The following is an 18,415-nucleotide window of genomic DNA, read 5'->3' as shown; positions in this document are numbered from 1 at the left end:
GGAATATTTTGCTTTTTGCTTACTAGTTCCACACTGGCCTGGATATATAATGACCCAGAATTATAATCATCTTCTGGCCAACTAGGTACAACTTGTGAAGTACCCGGAAAATGGTTGTATGTGTCACAGGAAACACACCAAAAGATGGCATTTCTTCCCCACTTCCCCAAGGTGGGCAGTTGAGAAACAAGGCAAAAATAGATGAGTCAGAGAAAGTTAATCACTCCTTCACCATAACAGAAAGCCGAGATGGACATCTAGAGCTTCAAGTCTATTCATGTAGGTTCTTCCGGTGTCAGCCTCACAGCGGTGTAGTAAGTAGTGTGAGTAATACTGAGCATATGTTGTTTGCTCTCTCATCCTCTCCAGAGGAAGCAGCATATGCACCAGCGTGTCTTGTTTGATTGCATTTTCTGCTGTCTTTTTAAATAGAAGCACTGCTCTGCATTGATGCAACACGAAGCAGCTCCAAAAGGTTCAGACCCTGTGCTCTGTGGGGAAGCTGGTGGAACTGGGACAGTGCTTAATTCTTGCATGTGTTTATTGCCCAGCCTCTGAAGAATGAGAAAGTTCTGCCTGGCTTACACACAGGCTTTACTGTGACCACAGAGCTATCGTGCAGGGCTATCCTAACAGGATTTCTCCAGCCAGCACCTTTTGGCAATCATTATCTTTGCCATAAGACAGGAAAATTCAAACTCTCGAGCAACTTAGCAAGCTGGCCCTCAGAAATACTGCTAGAGAGCTGGATGCACTTTCTGTGAGTTAGCTAGTAAGGCCCAGCCCCTTCTGCTGACGTCTTTCCTCTCTATCACACATCAGACTTTTCCCAGTGGAGCTGGAGAACAGGCTTCAATGAAAACTGCCTGTTTGCAGCTATATGGAGATTGCAGGCACCACAGTCACTATTTCCTCTACCTGATCTGGAGCAGAAACTCCATCATCAGGATAGAAAGGTAGCCTTGTTGCCTAGCAAAGGTGGGATGATTTGTCTCTGTCTCTAGATTGGTCCCTTTTCTTTGCTGCACAAGAGAATTGTTTTCAGACTTCCAAGGAGAATGAAGCCAGGCTAGAAATCAGAGTGGACGTGGGAGAGCTGCTCTCCCAGGGAGGAGAAGGAGTCACTGGGTTTCTGTGCTTTCTGTTCCTGTGCAGCGCAGGACAATGGTTTTATCTGCCCCTGTTATAGCCCTGGGGGCTACCTTAGGGACTGCAACTAGCATCCTTGCCCTCTGCGGTCTCACCTGCTTCTGCAAATGCAAGCAACCTGGGAAAGGACTCTCAGAAAAGGACCAAGAGGAGGACACAGAAAATACTAAGCCCAGTGTGCTTCAGCCAGCCCAGCAAGTAAGACACAGTCTCTGATTTACTCTGATTTTTCTTTAAATGCAGAGGGTGGGGATGCAACTTTTCTGTTCAGCTTCTCAGCATGTGATTTCTGCTGCCTATTTATCAGCCTACTGTGTTCAGGATGTGGCAGGATGTTAATGGGAGAAGGAGCGAGGGGAAAACCGAGATGGGCTCAGTGACCCACGGAATTACTGGAGCAGGAGACAGCTGCCACATTGCCAAAGAGAAAGCTGCTAACAGCAAAAATAGGGGAGGAGGACTGGAAATGCTGCTTAGATCATAAAGGAAACGATTTCCTAAGGAGAGAAGACTGGACTTTACCAGGTGGCATGCAGCATCGTAAAGAGGAGATGACTCCTGCTGGGATCTCCTATAGCAGCTATTTCTCTAACACTATTCATAATATTTTACGGCTCCTGCAGAACAGTTCCCTGTCAACAGCTGGTTTCTTGTGGAAACCAGCTCTCCTCCTCCCTCTACCCTTCTGACTGAGGGGATTAATTTTGTATGAAGTTAAAACGAGGCATTGTAATGACAATAAAATGTGACAATCTGGAGTGTGATGATTGGACAATCTCATCACACCGTGAATTGCTTTTTCACTTACTATAAGAGCAATGTGAAGTATGGATGATACCAGGCATCCCTGTGTGGTCTTTGTTTCTTGTTAGAATCCCAAAACCCTGATTCACCCCTGAGCTCAGTACAACAGAGAGCAAGGGGAATTAGAGAACCCTTCTAACATACTTATTAATGGGAAGGTCTCCTTCAAAGGGAAATGTTTGACTTAGTCTCTTCATTGACTATGGTCTTTAGCATGAGCTATAGCACTGGTCAGTCTCTGAAAGTATTACCTGTTGCTCTTGATGTTTGTATGTGCCTACATCCTTTTCACTTTCATCTAGCTATTCAAGCAAATGTTAGCCACTTCCAAAGCCCAGTGACCTCATTGTATAACAGTCTTCGTTTGCCTTTTAATTAACTAAGCTGCCTCTTATATTTGTATTCTTAAAGAGTGTAGCAGGAGTCCTGATTGAACTCTGTAATGTTTGTAATTACATATTCATCTCTCTTTGGCTACCACTCTCAGGCTCTTACTAGAAAAGAGCCCTGGAATCCTCCTGCTCCTGTTGCAGTTTGCAATGAGAAAAGATGACCAAATCTACTAATTGTATTGTAAGACCTGGTGCAGATACACAGAATCACATTACCAGAGCTTCTGGTTGCTGGGGGGTAGGAGGATTGCTCCACTGACCATGGATGAACATCTGCACTGAGCTTAGGGCTTCTCAAGAGATTGCTGCTAATTCAGAGCATGCATCCATGAGCACAGTGAATACGTCCTAGAACCTATGTGTATTTTCCTAGGATGAATTTTACCTACAATTGTTTCGTCATGTCCTTTTCAGGCTCCTTTCTTGTCTTCTCTGACCCATACAGGGGATTTGCTAACTCTCATATATAAGAATGTACAATAATGCTGAGATGTTCCAAGTTTACTGTTAAAATGAATGAGAAACGTGTAGCTTTGATAGTCGTATCTCTTAGTATAGCATTTTTTCTAGCTGTTGTCTGGAACAACACAACCCACAGATAACTTTACCACCAGTCTCTTTGTACAAGAGAATTTCTGTCACTGTAATCTTCTAGCTCAGAAACCACTCAAATCTTTAACTCTGCCACCCTTGGACTGGTCATTTTTCTTTTATGCAACCTTTTGGGAAAGATCTTGGGAAAATGATAATCCATCCTGGAGTTTGTCCTCCAGGGTATCATCATCCTTGCATGACTGAAATAAGCACTAAGTCACCTTAAAGTCCAACCAAGCCTTCAGTACCCAGCAGCTATTAAGTTATGGTCCTCACAACGTTTCTACACTCATCAAGTTTTGCCATAACTTAGTCCAGTATTCGACCAACAGGGGATCAAATTATTCAACCTGGCCTCAATATATCACTATTACTCTTTTAGCATTGTAGACTTTCTAAATAGAAGTATTATTTTTCATGTTACTGGGTTTGGTTTGGGGTTTTTTTCCTTTTAAAGAAATCTGGCCAAATTCTAGCAGCCGAATGAACATTCTGTCACAGAAAGTGCAAAATGTTCTTAGTCTGCATATTCAATATGTTTAAACATTTTTTTTTCCAGTTAAAATACTCTTCTTGCCAGGAACATGCATTCCCCTGTTTTGTCAGTGATTCAGAATCAGTCTATACCTTGATGGCATTAATCTCAGATTGAGTTTGTGAAGTTTTATCATCTGTGTCTGTGTTTACAAATCATTCTGTTGGGATTTTTTTCCTACTGCATTAAAATACTGTGTGTCCTAGCCAGTGCTTGGTATAATTATGGAAGCCTGTCAGGGCCACTGATTCTGATAAACAGGGATGAAAAAGAGAGATGAAGCAAGACTGCATTTTATTCACTTGGCATGTCTCTCATGACAGCGTGCTTGTGTTTGCTATAGACAGAGGCTCCCCAGGGACATGCCCTGCATATGTGAGGAGGAAGAGTTCAAACACAAAGATACATCTACAGAACCATTAAAAACTGCTTCAAATTCGCAAAGGCTCATCAAATCGTGCAGACGAAGAGTCCTAAACACATCCAGCAATAGCAACAATCTGGTGCATTGCTTGAAGGCCATTGGGCAGGGACCCCGAAGGGTCATTTACAACCTTCTTGCTACCTTTGGTTCCTTTGCTTTCATGCATTTTATGCAGAACTATCTGAACTCTTCTGCCCATCTCTTTCTTTAAGATACTGCTGCTGATTTGGAACTTCCATAGGGCATTGCTATGTAACTGGATTAGCAGACAGCACTTGGGAACAGAGCTGGCAGCAAAAATAATAAACAGAGGCAGATGCAGTTGGAAGAGGGGGTGGGCTAGTCCCACTGTGCTTGCATATGTCTCTCATCTCTAATTCTGCAGAGCAGACACACAAGAGGAATACTGAGACCCAGTGGAGCTCTTACTTGCTGCGTGCTGCTGGATTTCCTGATTAAATGTCTGGCTTTTAGCAAGGGGAAGAAAAGATTTTACTAACAATACCTCACATTTATATGGTGTCTCTTATATCCCAAAGGATCCCAAAGTGCCAGGCACACTGCTCTGGTGCGATGGTCAGTGACTGGTAGGACAGCAGCCTTATACAGTGGCTTCAGGAGAGAAGTAACAGCAGAGACTGAGCACAATGGCAGGCACTGTGTGTGTGTGTTAGAAGTAACACCTTTGCAGAATAAAAGCTGTTGTCTAGTGATTCATAACCTATTTTGCTTGGCTGGTCTGCTTTAATCTCAGAAGAATCATAGAATCATAGAATGGTTTGGGTTGGAAAAGACCTTAAGATCCTCTAGTTCCAACCCTCTGCCATGGAGAAAAGAATGGAGAACTGCATTTAAGGTTTGGATGAATAACTTCAAGTTGCCTGTATATTTTAGGACTGATGAGGCTCACATGTCTAAAAGAGGGATTTCACTCACAGACCTGCACCATGTGATTTACACAACATCTAAACTCAGCTGAATGCTAGGTGGGGACTGCACACAGTGACGTCTTTCCTTCTCAGCCCACTTCTCTTTCAGAGCTCTTAAAACTAGACAAGACAAAATGCTGTATTACATAGTGGACTTCCTAAACACTCATGAACCTTAAGAAGATGGAATCAGTGACCTAAATAGTTCTTTACCACTGCCAAGTGCATGTAACCATGGTGCTATGAGCTCCATAAGCAGAGTATGACTAAAGAGCTAAAATCCAAGACATCTTTCTTCACCTCTGTTTCTTGAGGTATGCTCCCTCAGGACATGTGAACTGGGACCACACCATCCCAACACAGACAAATGCTTGAGGGCATCATTTATATTCCTTATTAATAGGAAACAATGAGACTAATGAAAAACTTTAATTACAATTACAAACATTTTCTGGCTCATCCTCAATCTAAATTTAACGCAGAATAGGTTGGCAGGCAGTAGAGTTGGAGACAATCCCACTGCACAATAATCAAGCAAAATGGCAGGTTTACTCCTGCTTTTTGTCTTCTGTGTTTTGGAAACATTAATAAAATCTGTTGCAAGGGTCAGAGTCATTTTCTAGTCAGCTTTTGTTCTTTCACAGTGATGAAACCAAACATAAATGAGTAAGGAATGATTTCAGTAGTCAGCAGACAGGATTCTTTCTTGAGACATAAGGAAAAAAGGACTATTATATTCCACTAATGTATTTTTCATTGTTTTGGGAGAACAGCAATGCCTTTCTGACAAACTTTGCTTGGGCTGCCTGACCATGACACTGCCTGTCAGGTTCTTCCTCTCATTCCATGTTCACGATTCAGCAGGGAATTGAAATGTTAAGAACAAACTGAGACATAAATCCAAATTTCAATCCTGGTATAATGAAGGGGAAGCGTGTGTCTGAGGGTCAGGTGGAGCTCTGGTCCACAGAGCCAAGATATTCCAAGAGGCTGAATCAGAAACAAATACCATATAGCAAAATTAAATTCATGGTTGGTTTCTGTGCTAAAAGAAAACACAGACTTATGAGAGAAGGATTAACTGGTATGGGAACAGAGGAATGATCAAACAGTAAGAATATATCTTTTTCTTGTGGCAACCAAACATCTATTGAGGGGTAAATCTGAAAAGACATACACCAGATAGAAGGGTATTTGCTTTGGCAAGAAAATCTCTGGACATACAAGCAGTGTTTTCTACAACCTAAGAAAAAATGATGGTAAGAATGACCAGAGGCATCATCTTTTCTCTCTTTTCTTAGCTTGTTTAACATTGAGACAATATGAAGAATTAGTGTAATTAGCACAAAGTAATAAACAAGGTTTTAATTTTCAGTTCAACGTTAAGAAAACTGCAGAGCCAGTCCAGCCTCGAGCACTCCTGAAGTTTCCCAACATTTATGGCCCCAAACCCATAGTAACTTCACCTGAAATTGTTAACTACACGCAGTACTCCCTGAAGACAACAGAAGAACCAGCGACTGGAAAACATACTGGTTTGGATGAGAACAGGATGAAGATCCAAGTCAACGAAGAGCTGTTTGTTCTCCCTCAAAACGGTAGGAGCGTTTGGTCTTCACATTACAATTGTTTTCCTGGGTGTAGGTCTGCAATACTTCTGAGCACAATGTGATTGTAGTTAGAGAAATAAATGGGTAAATGAAGACATGGGGTGCTTTTTGCTTTCTTATCATGGGCATAGTGAGTTCTGTCTTCAATGCATGCGTTTAATAGTTAGTAGTTGTGTAGATCATGACATTCTGTTAACAAAGCTGTAGCTGTGTCCAGTTCTAAATTGGTTTTACCTAAACGACTTTTGTATTGAAGAATCTGGTTCACTGGAAGCAGGCATTTTGTAGAAAAACATGTATTTAGTGTTGTTGTACTGCATTTGCCAGAATGTGGGTGAAATATCTGGCCCAAACTAGGCAGAGTAGCTCCTCCAGGACAGATACCAACTGTCCTTACCAAGGACATTGGCAGCAGGGGTTCAAGCTTCTACTTTATTCTCTCTGCTGTTTCTTTTCCCACTGGTTTGGTGAGATAGCCTTGGCTTTAATGTGCACTGAAACCAAAGGCTGACACCTCAGATTCCATTGCCAAAGAGAATTCTTGTTTTCCAGCCAGCCCAAAGGGTAACATGCCAAAGCCTGGAATATAAGATTCCTGGAGCCTCAGAGAAAATGCAGTGTTAATTATATACTTCTGGCAGCACGTCTGGGTTGCTTCCATACTGATCTTTACATCCACAACTCTCTTTTAACAGAATAATTGATTCTTATGGTTACCACATCAATACAATCTTCCTGATGATTTGTCAGAGGCACAGTCCCATCTGCCACGGCTTTTTAAAAGAGTTTAGGTTTTTGGAATTGCTTGAGATTGTATTTCTGTCCTTCTGGGAGGGTGATTTCTACATTCTCCTCTCCACCCTGAGACTTGGGACTATGGAAAAGTATGAACCATGAGAAGCAGCTGTATTGGAGGAAGAGGCTGTCTGAGCCACATCCTTAGGTGTCAGGGAGAAGATTATAGGGTGGAGAGGCTGAAGGAGGGTGGTTGCATGTAGGCTAAAGCTTTATGTAAGTGTGTTGGTGTAAGAGCCTCTCTGCACTGCTAATGACATAAGCAAGTTTGCTTCCTGCTGTGCCTGATTTCATAGCTCAAGTGTTGCTGAAATAAAGCAAGAATTGTTGCATTCTTATTTTGGTGTCACATTGAACTGATCTGAACTGTGGCTGGCTGAGATTTTTAGGAGGAAGTGTGCTGGTCCCACTATTATTTTCTGTGTGAATCAGAACTGACCTTGCAGCTAACAGCTTTTGATGACAAAAAAGCTGTGGCTTCCCTTTTAGTCTTGCAGCTTGATTCGTTTCAGTATAAAATATGTACTCAACTTCAAAATCATACATGGAGCAATGGCCTCAGCTTCCCAAGCTCATTATCTTCCACCTGGTCAAGAGTTATGGGAATAGATGTCTTCTACATGACAAAGACTGTATTGTTAAAATGAAAAATACAAAGATGTAGAGAGATCTGAACCAATGCATGGCAGCTCAAAAGCAGATTCATGTTCTCATTCCAAGGAACACAATATTTAATTCCCCGATGCAAGTTAAAAACAATATAAAACAATATAACATGTAATGAGTGTAGTTTAGACAACTGGGCTCAGGCACAAGGTAAAAAAACAAGTGTGTGAACCATCTTAGAGCACAAAGTGGTGGAGAGCAGAAGGCTTGTCCAAGTGCTGTAGAAAGAGCTGAAATGGTGAGAAAACCAAGCAAAAAGGAGATATGATGATGGAGGAAGAGGGAACAGAAACGACATTCCTGCACACAAGGTGCAGGAATAGTAAGACACTTAGAAAAGCTGAGTCAAGACAGGGTGGATTTATCCTCCTTGGAAGGTGAAGACCTGCTTGCTAAAGGGGTTATTCCACTTGCAGGTGTAGTAAAGGACGTGTGTGTCACGGAGCACTTGAACCCCGAGAGGGCAGCCAGCTGCAACCAGGCCCCCGAGCTGCGCTACTCCCTGGTGTATGATCAAGAAAGAGCTGAGCTGCGTGTGGCCCTGCTGGAAGGTAAGGGGCAGAGGTCCTCCACTGGTCATTCTCCATCTGGAGAGTAAAAGACACTTGTTGATTTTATAGAGAGTTCCCTCCTACCTTAAAATCAGTACATGTCCCCAGGTATTTTACTGGTTCTGTGCTTGCAGAATAGAAATACTTGGGGATGACACTGCTTGAAGTGAGCACGGAATCACAGAATAGTTTGGGTTGGAAGGGACCTTCTAAGCTCCTCTAGTCCAACCCTGTTGCAATGAGCAGGGCCATCTTCAACTAGGTCAGGTTGCCCAGAGCCACATCCAGCCTGGCCTTGAATGTCTCCAGGGATGGAGAACAATTTTTCACACAGCCCAGAAGCAGAAGTCAGGCACTAGGATGGGCTCCTCCAGCCCCAGAGTACAGAGCAACCTCTCGTCTCTACTTTTTCTTTTGGGGCAGCAGGAAGGGGGTTGCTATCTCCTTCCTCTCTATAACTTTAAATCTTTAACTTGACTCACTCCCTACTGCCTCTTCCTGAAGTCAAGTCAGAATCTGAGCTGGAGATACCAGACTTATCTTGTAGTCCACTGAGGAAGGTCCCTCTCTGTGCCTGGCCAGGCAGCCAGGTTCTGTGTCACTCTCTGAAGTGGGAACTGACAACTCTAACAGCTTCTTCGCTCAGGGCTGGAGCATCATCAGATCCTCTGGGAGAGCAAAATAAGCTGACTGAATAATTCATGCACTGTGCAGATCTCTGTGGAAACCTCATCAAATCACACCCTCTGAGGCGAGAATTGAGAGGGTGCTAAACGACAGCTACTGCTGTGGGTTGCCAGCCAGCAGCAAGCCCTCAGCTCCCTTCCAGGGTGGACACTATGACTACTGGCTGCCACCGTGGCTCTACTGTATGTGTGGTGAGGGAGAATCTGCACCTTCTCTTCCTCCTCATCCCTGGGTGCCCCATTGTCACCCAGCAGGATCCAGCTCTGCTCCCCAGCTCCTCTTCCCCAGGAAACCAGGAGACCTCCATGAACTATGGGAGCTAGGAGGAGCTCAGAAGGAGCTGTCCCTTCTCACTCCAGGCTTTTCAACATAAAAGGGATATAAAATTAGGGATGAATGTCTGTGACTGACCATAATGCTTTTGAAGCCTTTGTGAGAGGCTTTCTTTGTGTAAAAGTAAATGAGAGCTGCCAATCCCTGTGCCATCTCATTGCTGCTCTGCATCTTCCAACAGAGCATGCTTCCTTGAACTCAGCTGCTACTCTCCCAAACACTAGCAGCATCCTGCAGCAGCAGCAGCAGGACAAGGACATTGTGCAGCATGAGGAAAACACCATGGTATGGGCTCACAGCTTAGTCTGCCCCATGCAAGTAGGAACAGGGGTCAGTGTCTATGCAGCTGTTTTATTTTACAGCTCTCATGGAACAAGCAGTTTGGCCACAGGTGTTTCAGGGCTGTCTTTTGTGAGACATCCTTCAAATCAACCTCTCAATCATTCTCTTCCAGCTATGCACGGCAGAATGAGTGGGGACCAGGATGCTGGCTGCCATTGCTACATCCTGGGCACACTGGTGAGCAAGTCTGGCACTGCTGAGGCCCAGACAGAGCTGAAGAAGAAGGTGCTTCACACCCTCTGGGAGGAGGTCCTGCGATTCCCATTAACGAAGGAGGAGATGCCGGAGGGGACATTGACTCTCACCCTGAGAAACTGCGACAAGTTCTCCAGACACAGCATTGTGGGGGAACTCAAACTGAGCCTTGCTGACATGGAGGAGTCCTTCCGGGTGGCCCAGTGGGAAAGGCTAAAAACCCCAGAGAAGGTACGGACCCAGAAACTCCAATGATTCGTTGTTCAGGCAGGAGAAGCCCTCTTCCAAGACGGCTGCATGTCAGTGGGTGGCTGTATTTGTTTGGAGCAAGGTTTGGGGGGGGATGTGTGACTGCGGAGGTCACTCTGCACTGCTCTGTGTTGGTCTCCAGCTAACTAACCATTCCAGAAAGCAATCCCAGGTCCACCAACCAGCCCTTCCATCTAAAGCTCCTGGCAGTTAAGATGTGTCAAAACTTCCTCACATCCTCCTTTAATTACATGACCCCTGACACTGATATCTCTAATTCAAAGCCTCTGCTTAGAAGAAGTTATGTGGGTTTCTGTGGATTAGTGATGCAGGACCATGGTTGCAAGAGCTGAAATACCAGAGTGAGTGTCTATAGAGCAGGATGGAGAGACTCGGCAGAGCTGGATGTGACTAGGGAATGTAGTGACACCCCAGGGAGCCTTAAGCTAGAATGAAATACATTGTTGGGACTGAAACACTGGACTGAAGACAACTTATCCTTACTGGGATCAGTCCAGTGCTATATGTTCTGGTAGATGTCAAAACATCACTCATTGCATTGTGTTGGTCTTCTTAAACATCAAACCCTCCTTTTCCTTCCTTACCCACATCTTCCAGCTGCACAGACTGAAGGGGAGGATTCCAACAGTACTTGAAGTAGGTACAGGGGATGCTTCACGTTCATTAACCTCTTGCACATCTCCTCAGGAGCTTTTTCCTTGCCATGATCTAGATTCTTCTTTTAGCAGCAGCAATACACTTAACAACATGGCAGCAGGGTGCTGTTATTGTTGCTACTAGTACATTGCTACAAGTGGGTACCTATTGTACTCTGGTAAATGGGGTGAGCAATGCGAAACAGCAGCATCGTTGTCGCTACTCATGCTGAAATTAATGATTGCCTGTCACCATCAGGGGTGAGGGCTCTCCACTGGGATGGCCACAGGCAGCGAGTACAGAGTTAGAATGTCTGATTTCCTATAATGCTTATTTACCTGATCACCACTTGAATGCTAATAGGGCTGGCCTCTAAAAATCCTCTGGCAGAGAGAGAGGCAGCAGAAACAAATGGGAGGTTTAATAAACTTCAAGAACCAGGCTAAATAGCTGCATATTAATAATGAGCAGCCCAATAGCTGTGAATTGAACTCAGTTCCCAACCTGCTGCTGCAGAAAGAGGAAAAAGAGGTTTCCAAAAGAAATTATTCCAATGATTTAAATTCTTGAACTGAGATAGATGGAGCCTCCCCCTCATCTCCTGCAGTATCTGCTTTGTAAGCAATGCCCAAGGAACAGCCTGTACACAGCAATGGTCAGTTGTCACTCAAGTGCACCCGATGGAGTCCTGACACTGGGTGTTCTGCCTTGGTCCAGCTTCACAACGCTGCACAGAAGCAGGGCAGCATTCATTTCTTCTCCAGGCTGACAGCACAAGGTTAACACTCACAGCACTGCTGAGCAGTGCCCCAATTTGAGCTGAGGATGTGCAGTGAAAGCAGAATTTGCGTCATCTGGGACCTGAGAGAGCCAACCATTGCACAGAGAGCTTATATACAGATCCTGAATCATTCATTGAGAACCAGAGCGGGAGGGAGTGAGGAGGAGCTGATCAAAACCGAGGAGCTATTTTTGACAGCATCCATCCAGGAGCAAAGTTTCTGGGCTTGAAACAAACTCTGACATTTCCTTGAGATGCCATGAGAGGCAGAAACCTCATCCCTGCCCTCCCCGTGGTTCTCCCACACACAAGGGAAGGAGCTCAGAGGGGAGCTTGCAGCTAACCAGGTATTGCAATTAGTATTCAGGAATTCAGTGAGTTCTGTGAGCAGTGCAATGTGTAGATCCTGCAGGCTGATACCCTTATCTTGTCTTCCTTCCCTCCCACTGCCTTGCTAATGACAGCGATGATAGTGGCTCCTCTCGTAGCACCTTCGTCTTTGTGATTTCACCGCGCACACGTAATTCATTGATGACCCCCTGATGCTTTTTATCCTATTGCACAGAAAGGAAGACTGAAGCGCTGGTGATTGTGTGAATTGTAGCATAAAATGCAGGTTATGGAATTAATAGGAAAAAGAAAAATACAGAAAACAATAGCCAGAAGGAGGAGGAAGGAAAACTACCTTTGTCTTGGTCTCTTCATGCAAAACTCCGATAGAGACCGACCTGTTGTAGGTTTTGTGTTCATGTGGATACAGAGTGGTCAAAGACTGGATCAGAATATTAAGAGCTCAAAAGCCATAAGCACAAGCTGTGGTATGTGCGTACAATGTGTGTGTTTGTGTGTATGTGCACGTGTGTGTGAGCACGTTCACAGAGCCCTGCCACCCCCTATCTCCAACCCCCATGTTATCTATGTGTGCCTGGAGCTACAGGAACCAAATTCTAGCTAAGACCTATAGAGTGGGACCTGGTGAGATGTAGAAGGAGTAAATAAACAACACTTGCCTGTGACTTGCCTAAACTATAGTTTTGTACTGAGGTGGTATTTGTATTTGTCCATCCATATCCAGACATCTATCCTTTTATAGTGGACATACAACTATTTGTATCTGCCTCTGTTTTGGTTTCATGTTGTGGGGGTTTTTTAAGATCCGCTTAGATGTAGGACAGGGTTTATGCCAGTGAAATGCACATGAGCCCTTTGTTGCTACCTGAGCACATGAATAAGGGATTTACTGGGGCTGATTTGGGATTGGATTTCAGGCTTCCTTGCTAATGGCCTCCCCCCTGATTTGTGCCCAACAAATCAGTCATTCCAACCAGACAGCGATGACAACCGTGTTTTCTGGAGAGTCAATCAGCTCCTGGGGAGCACACAGGGGCCTGCCCCTGCCTGTTGTGGGTGACCGGGTGAAAACTCAATCTGGAATATTTATGGCTCACTTAGAAGCATAGTGCAGAGTACAGAAATGGCCTGGAGAAGGGCTGCCTCTCCTAAAGCTTGTAGATCATGCTAAGGATTCCAAAGGGAGTCTATTGAATTGACATTGGCTTTCTGGGGCTCTTCTGGGTCATTAAGCTCACACTAAAGCAGATTTCTGTCACAAGCTCCTACTCACTGAGAGAATAACTGCTCCCCTTTTGCTTCTTGCCACAGGCTGGCAGCTCTGCATGTACCAGCATGGGCTTTCCCAGCTTTCCCTCCTTCCCTGAGGAGGAAATGGCACTGTGCTCCCAGGGAAGAGCGATGGGTGATGCGGTCCCTCTGCTTCCCCCTCCGGGGGTGCTTGCCTGGGGCAAGGGGGAGGGAAAGGTCAGAAGGCTAAAAGGCCAATCACTAATGGGAAGAAAGGAATAAAAGAGAAGTAAAGGAAAGAAAAACAAAAGTGTGCCCTGGTGAAGCAGGGCTGGATGGTTCTGAGCCTTTGCCCTGGAGTAAAATCCCACAGAAGCAGCAGGGGGAGATGCTCATAGGCCTGAGGGAGGACTATTGGGAAGGAAGAGTAACTAAAGCACTGCTCATGCAGGATTTGGGGTGGTGATTGATGAGAAACTCAACATGAGCTGGCTTCAGTGTGGGCTTGCAGCCCAGAAACCAACCGTATCCTGGGCTGTATCAAAAGAAGCATGACCAGCAGGTCAAAGGAGGTGATCCTGCCCCTCTACTCTGCTCTTGTGAGACCTCACTTGGAGTATTGTGTCCAGTTCTGGTGTCCTCAACATAAGAAGGACATGGAGCTGTTGGAGCAAGTCCAGAGGAGGCCACGAGGATGATGAGAGGGCTGGAGCACCTCCCGTATGAAGACAGGCTGAGAAAGTTGGGGCTGTTCAGCCTGGAGAAGAGGAGGCTGCATGGAGACTTCATAGCAGCCTTCCAATATCTGAAGGGGGCCTGCAAGGATGCTGGGGAGGGACTCTTCATTAGGGACTGTAGTGGTAGGACAAGGGGTGATGGGTTTAAACTTAAACAGGGGAAGTTCAGGTTAGATATAAGGAAGAAGTTCTTCACTGTGAGGGTGGTGAGACACTGGAATAGGTTGCCCAAGGAAGCTGTGAATGCTCCATCCCTGGCAGTGTTCAAGGCCAGGCTGGACAGAGCCTTGGGCGACATAGTTTAATGTGTGGTGTCCCTGCCCATGGCAGGGGGGTTGGAACTAGATGATCTTAAGGTCCTTTCCAACCCAAACCATTCTATGATTCTATGATTTCAGGCTGGCTGGGCTTTTTCCCATACCAAGTGAGGGTGTCAGAGAAGACTGAGCTCCAGCTCCAGGGTCTGGATGTGGCACAGCCCTGGGTATCTCCTACTCTTTGCTAGGGAGACCTACGCTCCTGCTAGGCAGTATGGAACAGGGTCCATGTGAGGTCAGGGCCTGCTGAGAAAAAGAATCATAGAATGGTTTGGTAGGAACCTTAAAACTCATCCAGTTCCAACCCCCTGCCATGGGCAGGGACACCTTCCACTAGAGCAGGTTGCTCCAAGCCCCTGTGTCCAACCTGGCCTTGAACACTGCCAGGGATGGGGCAGCCACAGCTTCTCTGGGCACCCTGTGCCAGCGCCTCAGCACCCTCACAGGGAAGAGCTTCTGCCTAATGTCTAATCTAAATCCACAGAAGCAGCTGAAATGAAGAGTGACTGATGAAAAGCAGTAATGAAAGTAGGGGGTATAAATAAAGAGTAGCTAGATAATCTCTCAAAAAATGAGTATTTGACTACTTGCATGTAGTTCAGCCCCAAATCCTCTTCTTCTGACTAAATATTCCACTAAAAGTAGATGTTAGGAAGCAGTTAATTTCCAGTGACAAAAGAAAGCAATAACTCACAAAAGAAAGCTGTAAGTTAAGTGTGGAGGACAGACATCTTTGCCAGGTTTATTCTCACCCAGCATGACTGGAAAGATACTCCCTGTACAAAGACAGCGAGACAACCTGGTCAGTCCATCACCTCATACTATTTGGCATTCCTAAATAGTATTCCTTTAGTATTCCATGTTATGGCCATGACTGTACATACAATTAATCCTTCTTGCATCTCCCTTTCCAGGAGCCATCTACAGGCCATGGGGAGGTCCTGCTCTCCATCAGCTACCTGCCAGCAGCGAACCGCCTGCTGGTGGTGATCATAAAGGCTAAAAACCTCCATTCCAAGCAGCTGAAAGATCTACTTGGCAATGGTGAGTAGAACAGCAAGAAAACAGAGACTGTTGTTTCTGCTCTTATGTAAATCTAGAAGGAAAGTGGGAAGGGTGGTTGTTTGGCAGAAAAAGAGTAAATGTTTCTCTTAGAAAGCCAAAGAGATTTGAATAATTGCTAAAAAGTGAAAACCAAAACCAAGATCAATGTTTCTTATGTTCTTTCCATCTGATGTCACCAGTCAGAATTCTCTTGCATTCATTTGGTTGCATGCTCATTAACATGGTGCCTCTTTCCATGTCCTATACAGACGTTTCTGTCAAGGTGACACTGAGGCATCAGTCCTTGAAGCTGAAGAAGAAGCAGACCAAACGTGCAAAGCACAAGATCAACCCTGTGTGGAACGAGATGATCATGTTCGAGGTGCCTCATGAGCTCCTGCGTGCCTCCAGCGTGGAGCTGGAAATGCTGAGCCAGGTTGGTGCTGGGCAGAGCCATGTGCTTGGCAAGTGCAGCCTGGGCTTACATGTCACAGGCACAGAGAGGAGCCACTGGGAAGAAATGCTGAGGAACCCCAGGAGACAGATCGCCATGTGGCACCAGCTCCACATGTAGGGTCATTGAGATTCCTGCCTCTGAGCCTGGGCGAATAAGCTGCATTTCACCTTCCACCTTCCCCTCCACGAAGCTGACCAGCACAGCAGTCTTCTTATACCACCTTCTCTGATTTTCCTGCCTCATCCTTGCCCAAGAAACTGCCTGGAAAATGTATTTAAAGGACAATGTCTCATCTGATTAAGTGGTTCTTTCAAAGTGGGGGTTTGGCTGCCTGGATGATTTGAATTAATTGTTTCAGCCTGCCCACTGCCAATTGTGTGAGGTCCCTGTTTCTATAGAGAAGTAGAGGGGAACAAAGGTATCATGCAAATGTGAGACACTCCTTGGCATCTGGCTCTGTCACCCAAGTCCTTGCTGAGTGCTGGCTCCATAGTCACAAACACGTGGCAGATGTTGGAACAGTCATTGTTTTTCGTAATACTTTATAAGACTGTGAGAAACAGAGATCACAGAACTAACTTTCACTGCAGACATAAAGTATCAGTATGAAAGGGAGAACGAAGTCAACGTGCAATAAGTGGCTATCTAGAAGTAAGGGAGAAAACAGAGGAAGAAGAGAGTGAGACAGTCAACACTATCATCCTATGTAGCCTTTGAAGCAAACACTGCCAAACAAGAAGTCAAATACCTTCCTGTACTTTCGTTTCCTGGAGTGTTTGATATTTAGGAATCATGAAAACTGCTGAAAATATGAATGTTTCAGGATCCTTCAGCACAAATACCTATATCTTCTATCTTTCTACACTGTCACCCAGTGAAGATCCTAAACATGGACAAAACGTTACCTCTAAAAACCTGGACCAAATCTTTCTGCTTACTGCTGTATTTTCTGTTTGGGCTTTTTCTGAGCTATAAAGTTTCAAATACTCTAATTATATTCCAGGCAACATTTAAGACAAGGCAAGAGAAGTGAGATCATTTCACACCTTAGCAGTTGATTGATGGTTTTGGTTTGACAGTTAACTGTTGCACCCAAGTCCTCATACCAGCATTACTGGAAGACAACCCTTAGAACTGGCATGTATTTCATCACTTCCAGACAGAAGGAATTCATTGACCAGACAGTGTCTCCAAACCTTGGGGTTTTTTGTGTGTGCACTTTTAAGACTTGATGTAGCTTAAATGTTACTGGTTACTATCCTTTTCTTTTGTGTCTCGATGGACTGAAAGTCTGGCATTGGCAGTGATGATGCTATGACCCCATAAGCACACCGCTTGTCCTACCACTTCATTTCAAGTAGTAGGCACAGCTTTAAGGGACTTCAATGGGGACAAGGCACTCAGCAATCTGAAAATAGAACCATACAGTTTGTAGCACTGAAAAACTTAGAGAGCTTCATATTTGCAGGGTCAGCTTGATCCTTTGTTCAGTTCAGAATATTAAGCTAGGCTTTATCTAGTATCCATCCCATTTTGATGGCTTAGTCAAACAAGTCTAGTAGATGCTGCCATCCTGTTGGCAAAGGGAAACCACCAAAACCAGTGTCTGAAAACTGGCTGAAACGATGGCACAGACAGTTACAAACAGGGGAATGAAGTTCAGCTGGAAGCCAATCACTAAGTGATGACTGGGGCTGGTATTGGGGCTGACACTGCTTAGCATCTTCTTAAACGACCTCGACAATGGGGCAGAGCATGCCCTCAGCAAGTTTGCAGATGATGCAACACTGAGAGTAGTGGTTCATACACCAGGCAGTTGAGCTGCCATTCAGAGGGATGTGGAGACATTGGAGAAATGGGCTGACAGCATCCTCCTGAAATTCAATGAGAAGTGCAAAGTCCTGCACCTGCAGAACAACAACCCCATGCACCAGAGCAGGAGAAGCAGGGGGCTGACCATCTGGAAAGCAGCTTCCTAGGAAAGGACTTGGGCATTCTGTTGAACACGACCCAGCAATGTGCTCTTCCAGCAAAGGTCAGTAGTCTCTTGGTCTGCAGTAGGAAAAGCATTGTGAGCAGGTCAAGGAGGGGTGGTCCTTTCTCTCTGCTCAGCTCTGGTGAGGGTACATCTGGAGTGCTGTGTCTGCTTCTGGGCTCCCCAGTGCAAGAAAGATATGGACTTACTGGAGAGGCTGCTGCAAACGGCCATAGAGATGATTGAAGGACTGGAGCATCTGTAGGAGGAGAGCCTGGGGGAGCTGGTCTAGAGAAACATCGGGAGAGAACTTATCAATATGTATAAAAACCTGATCTAGGAGAAGACTCTTTTCAGTGGTGTCCAGTGACAAGACAAGAGGCAAGGGCACAGATTGCAATAAAGGCAATTCCATTCGAACACATGATAAAAACAAAGAAAAATTGCTATGAGGATGGTCAAACACTGGAACAAGTTGCCAAGAGAGGTTGTTGGGAATTCCCATCCTTGGATGTTGGGAGTCCCCATCCAAAATCTGATGGGATACAGCACTGAACAACCTGCTCTGCTTTACCCCGCTTTGAGCAGGGGTGGGTTTGTACAAGATGATC

At 45.1% G+C, this 18,415-nt stretch overlaps 1 protein-coding gene across 1 annotated transcript; it reads left to right on the top strand.

Moving 5' to 3' along the window:
* The first annotated feature begins 1,164 nt into the window (after nucleotides 1-1,164).
* SYT13 (synaptotagmin XIII) lies at nucleotides 1,165-16,056 on the top strand. Its single transcript, XM_010019919.1, has 6 exons — nucleotides 1,165-1,347; nucleotides 6,203-6,425; nucleotides 8,315-8,449; nucleotides 9,924-10,237; nucleotides 15,243-15,372; nucleotides 15,642-16,056. Exons 1-6 carry the CDS (start codon nucleotides 1,165-1,167, stop codon nucleotides 15,944-15,946), a joined length of 1,290 nt encoding a protein of 429 aa, XP_010018221.1. The 3' UTR covers nucleotides 15,947-16,056.
* The last annotated feature ends 2,359 nt before the right edge of the window (nucleotides 16,057-18,415 follow it).

The sequence above is a fragment of the Nestor notabilis genome, unplaced genomic scaffold (genome assembly GCF_000696875.1).
Source record: "Nestor notabilis isolate BGI_N333 unplaced genomic scaffold, ASM69687v1 scaffold5798, whole genome shotgun sequence".
NCBI classification, from domain to species: Eukaryota; Metazoa; Chordata; class Aves; order Psittaciformes; family Psittacidae; genus Nestor; species Nestor notabilis.
Note: the sequence above shows the minus strand (reverse complement) of the source record. Positions and strands in the feature narration are given on the sequence as shown.

Bases quoted from the DNA above. Each gene is read 5' to 3' on its own strand.
- SYT13 (XM_010019919.1), top strand. From the start codon at position 1,165: ATGGTTTTATCTGCCCCTGTTATAGCCCTGGGGGCTACCTTAGGGACT. The intron at 1,348-6,202 runs GTAAGACACAGT...TTTAATTTTCAG, and splicing joins TGCTTCAGCCAGCCCAGCAA to TTCAACGTTAAGAAAACTGC. The intron at 6,426-8,314 runs GTAGGAGCGTTT...TTCCACTTGCAG, and splicing joins GTTTGTTCTCCCTCAAAACG to GTGTAGTAAAGGACGTGTGT.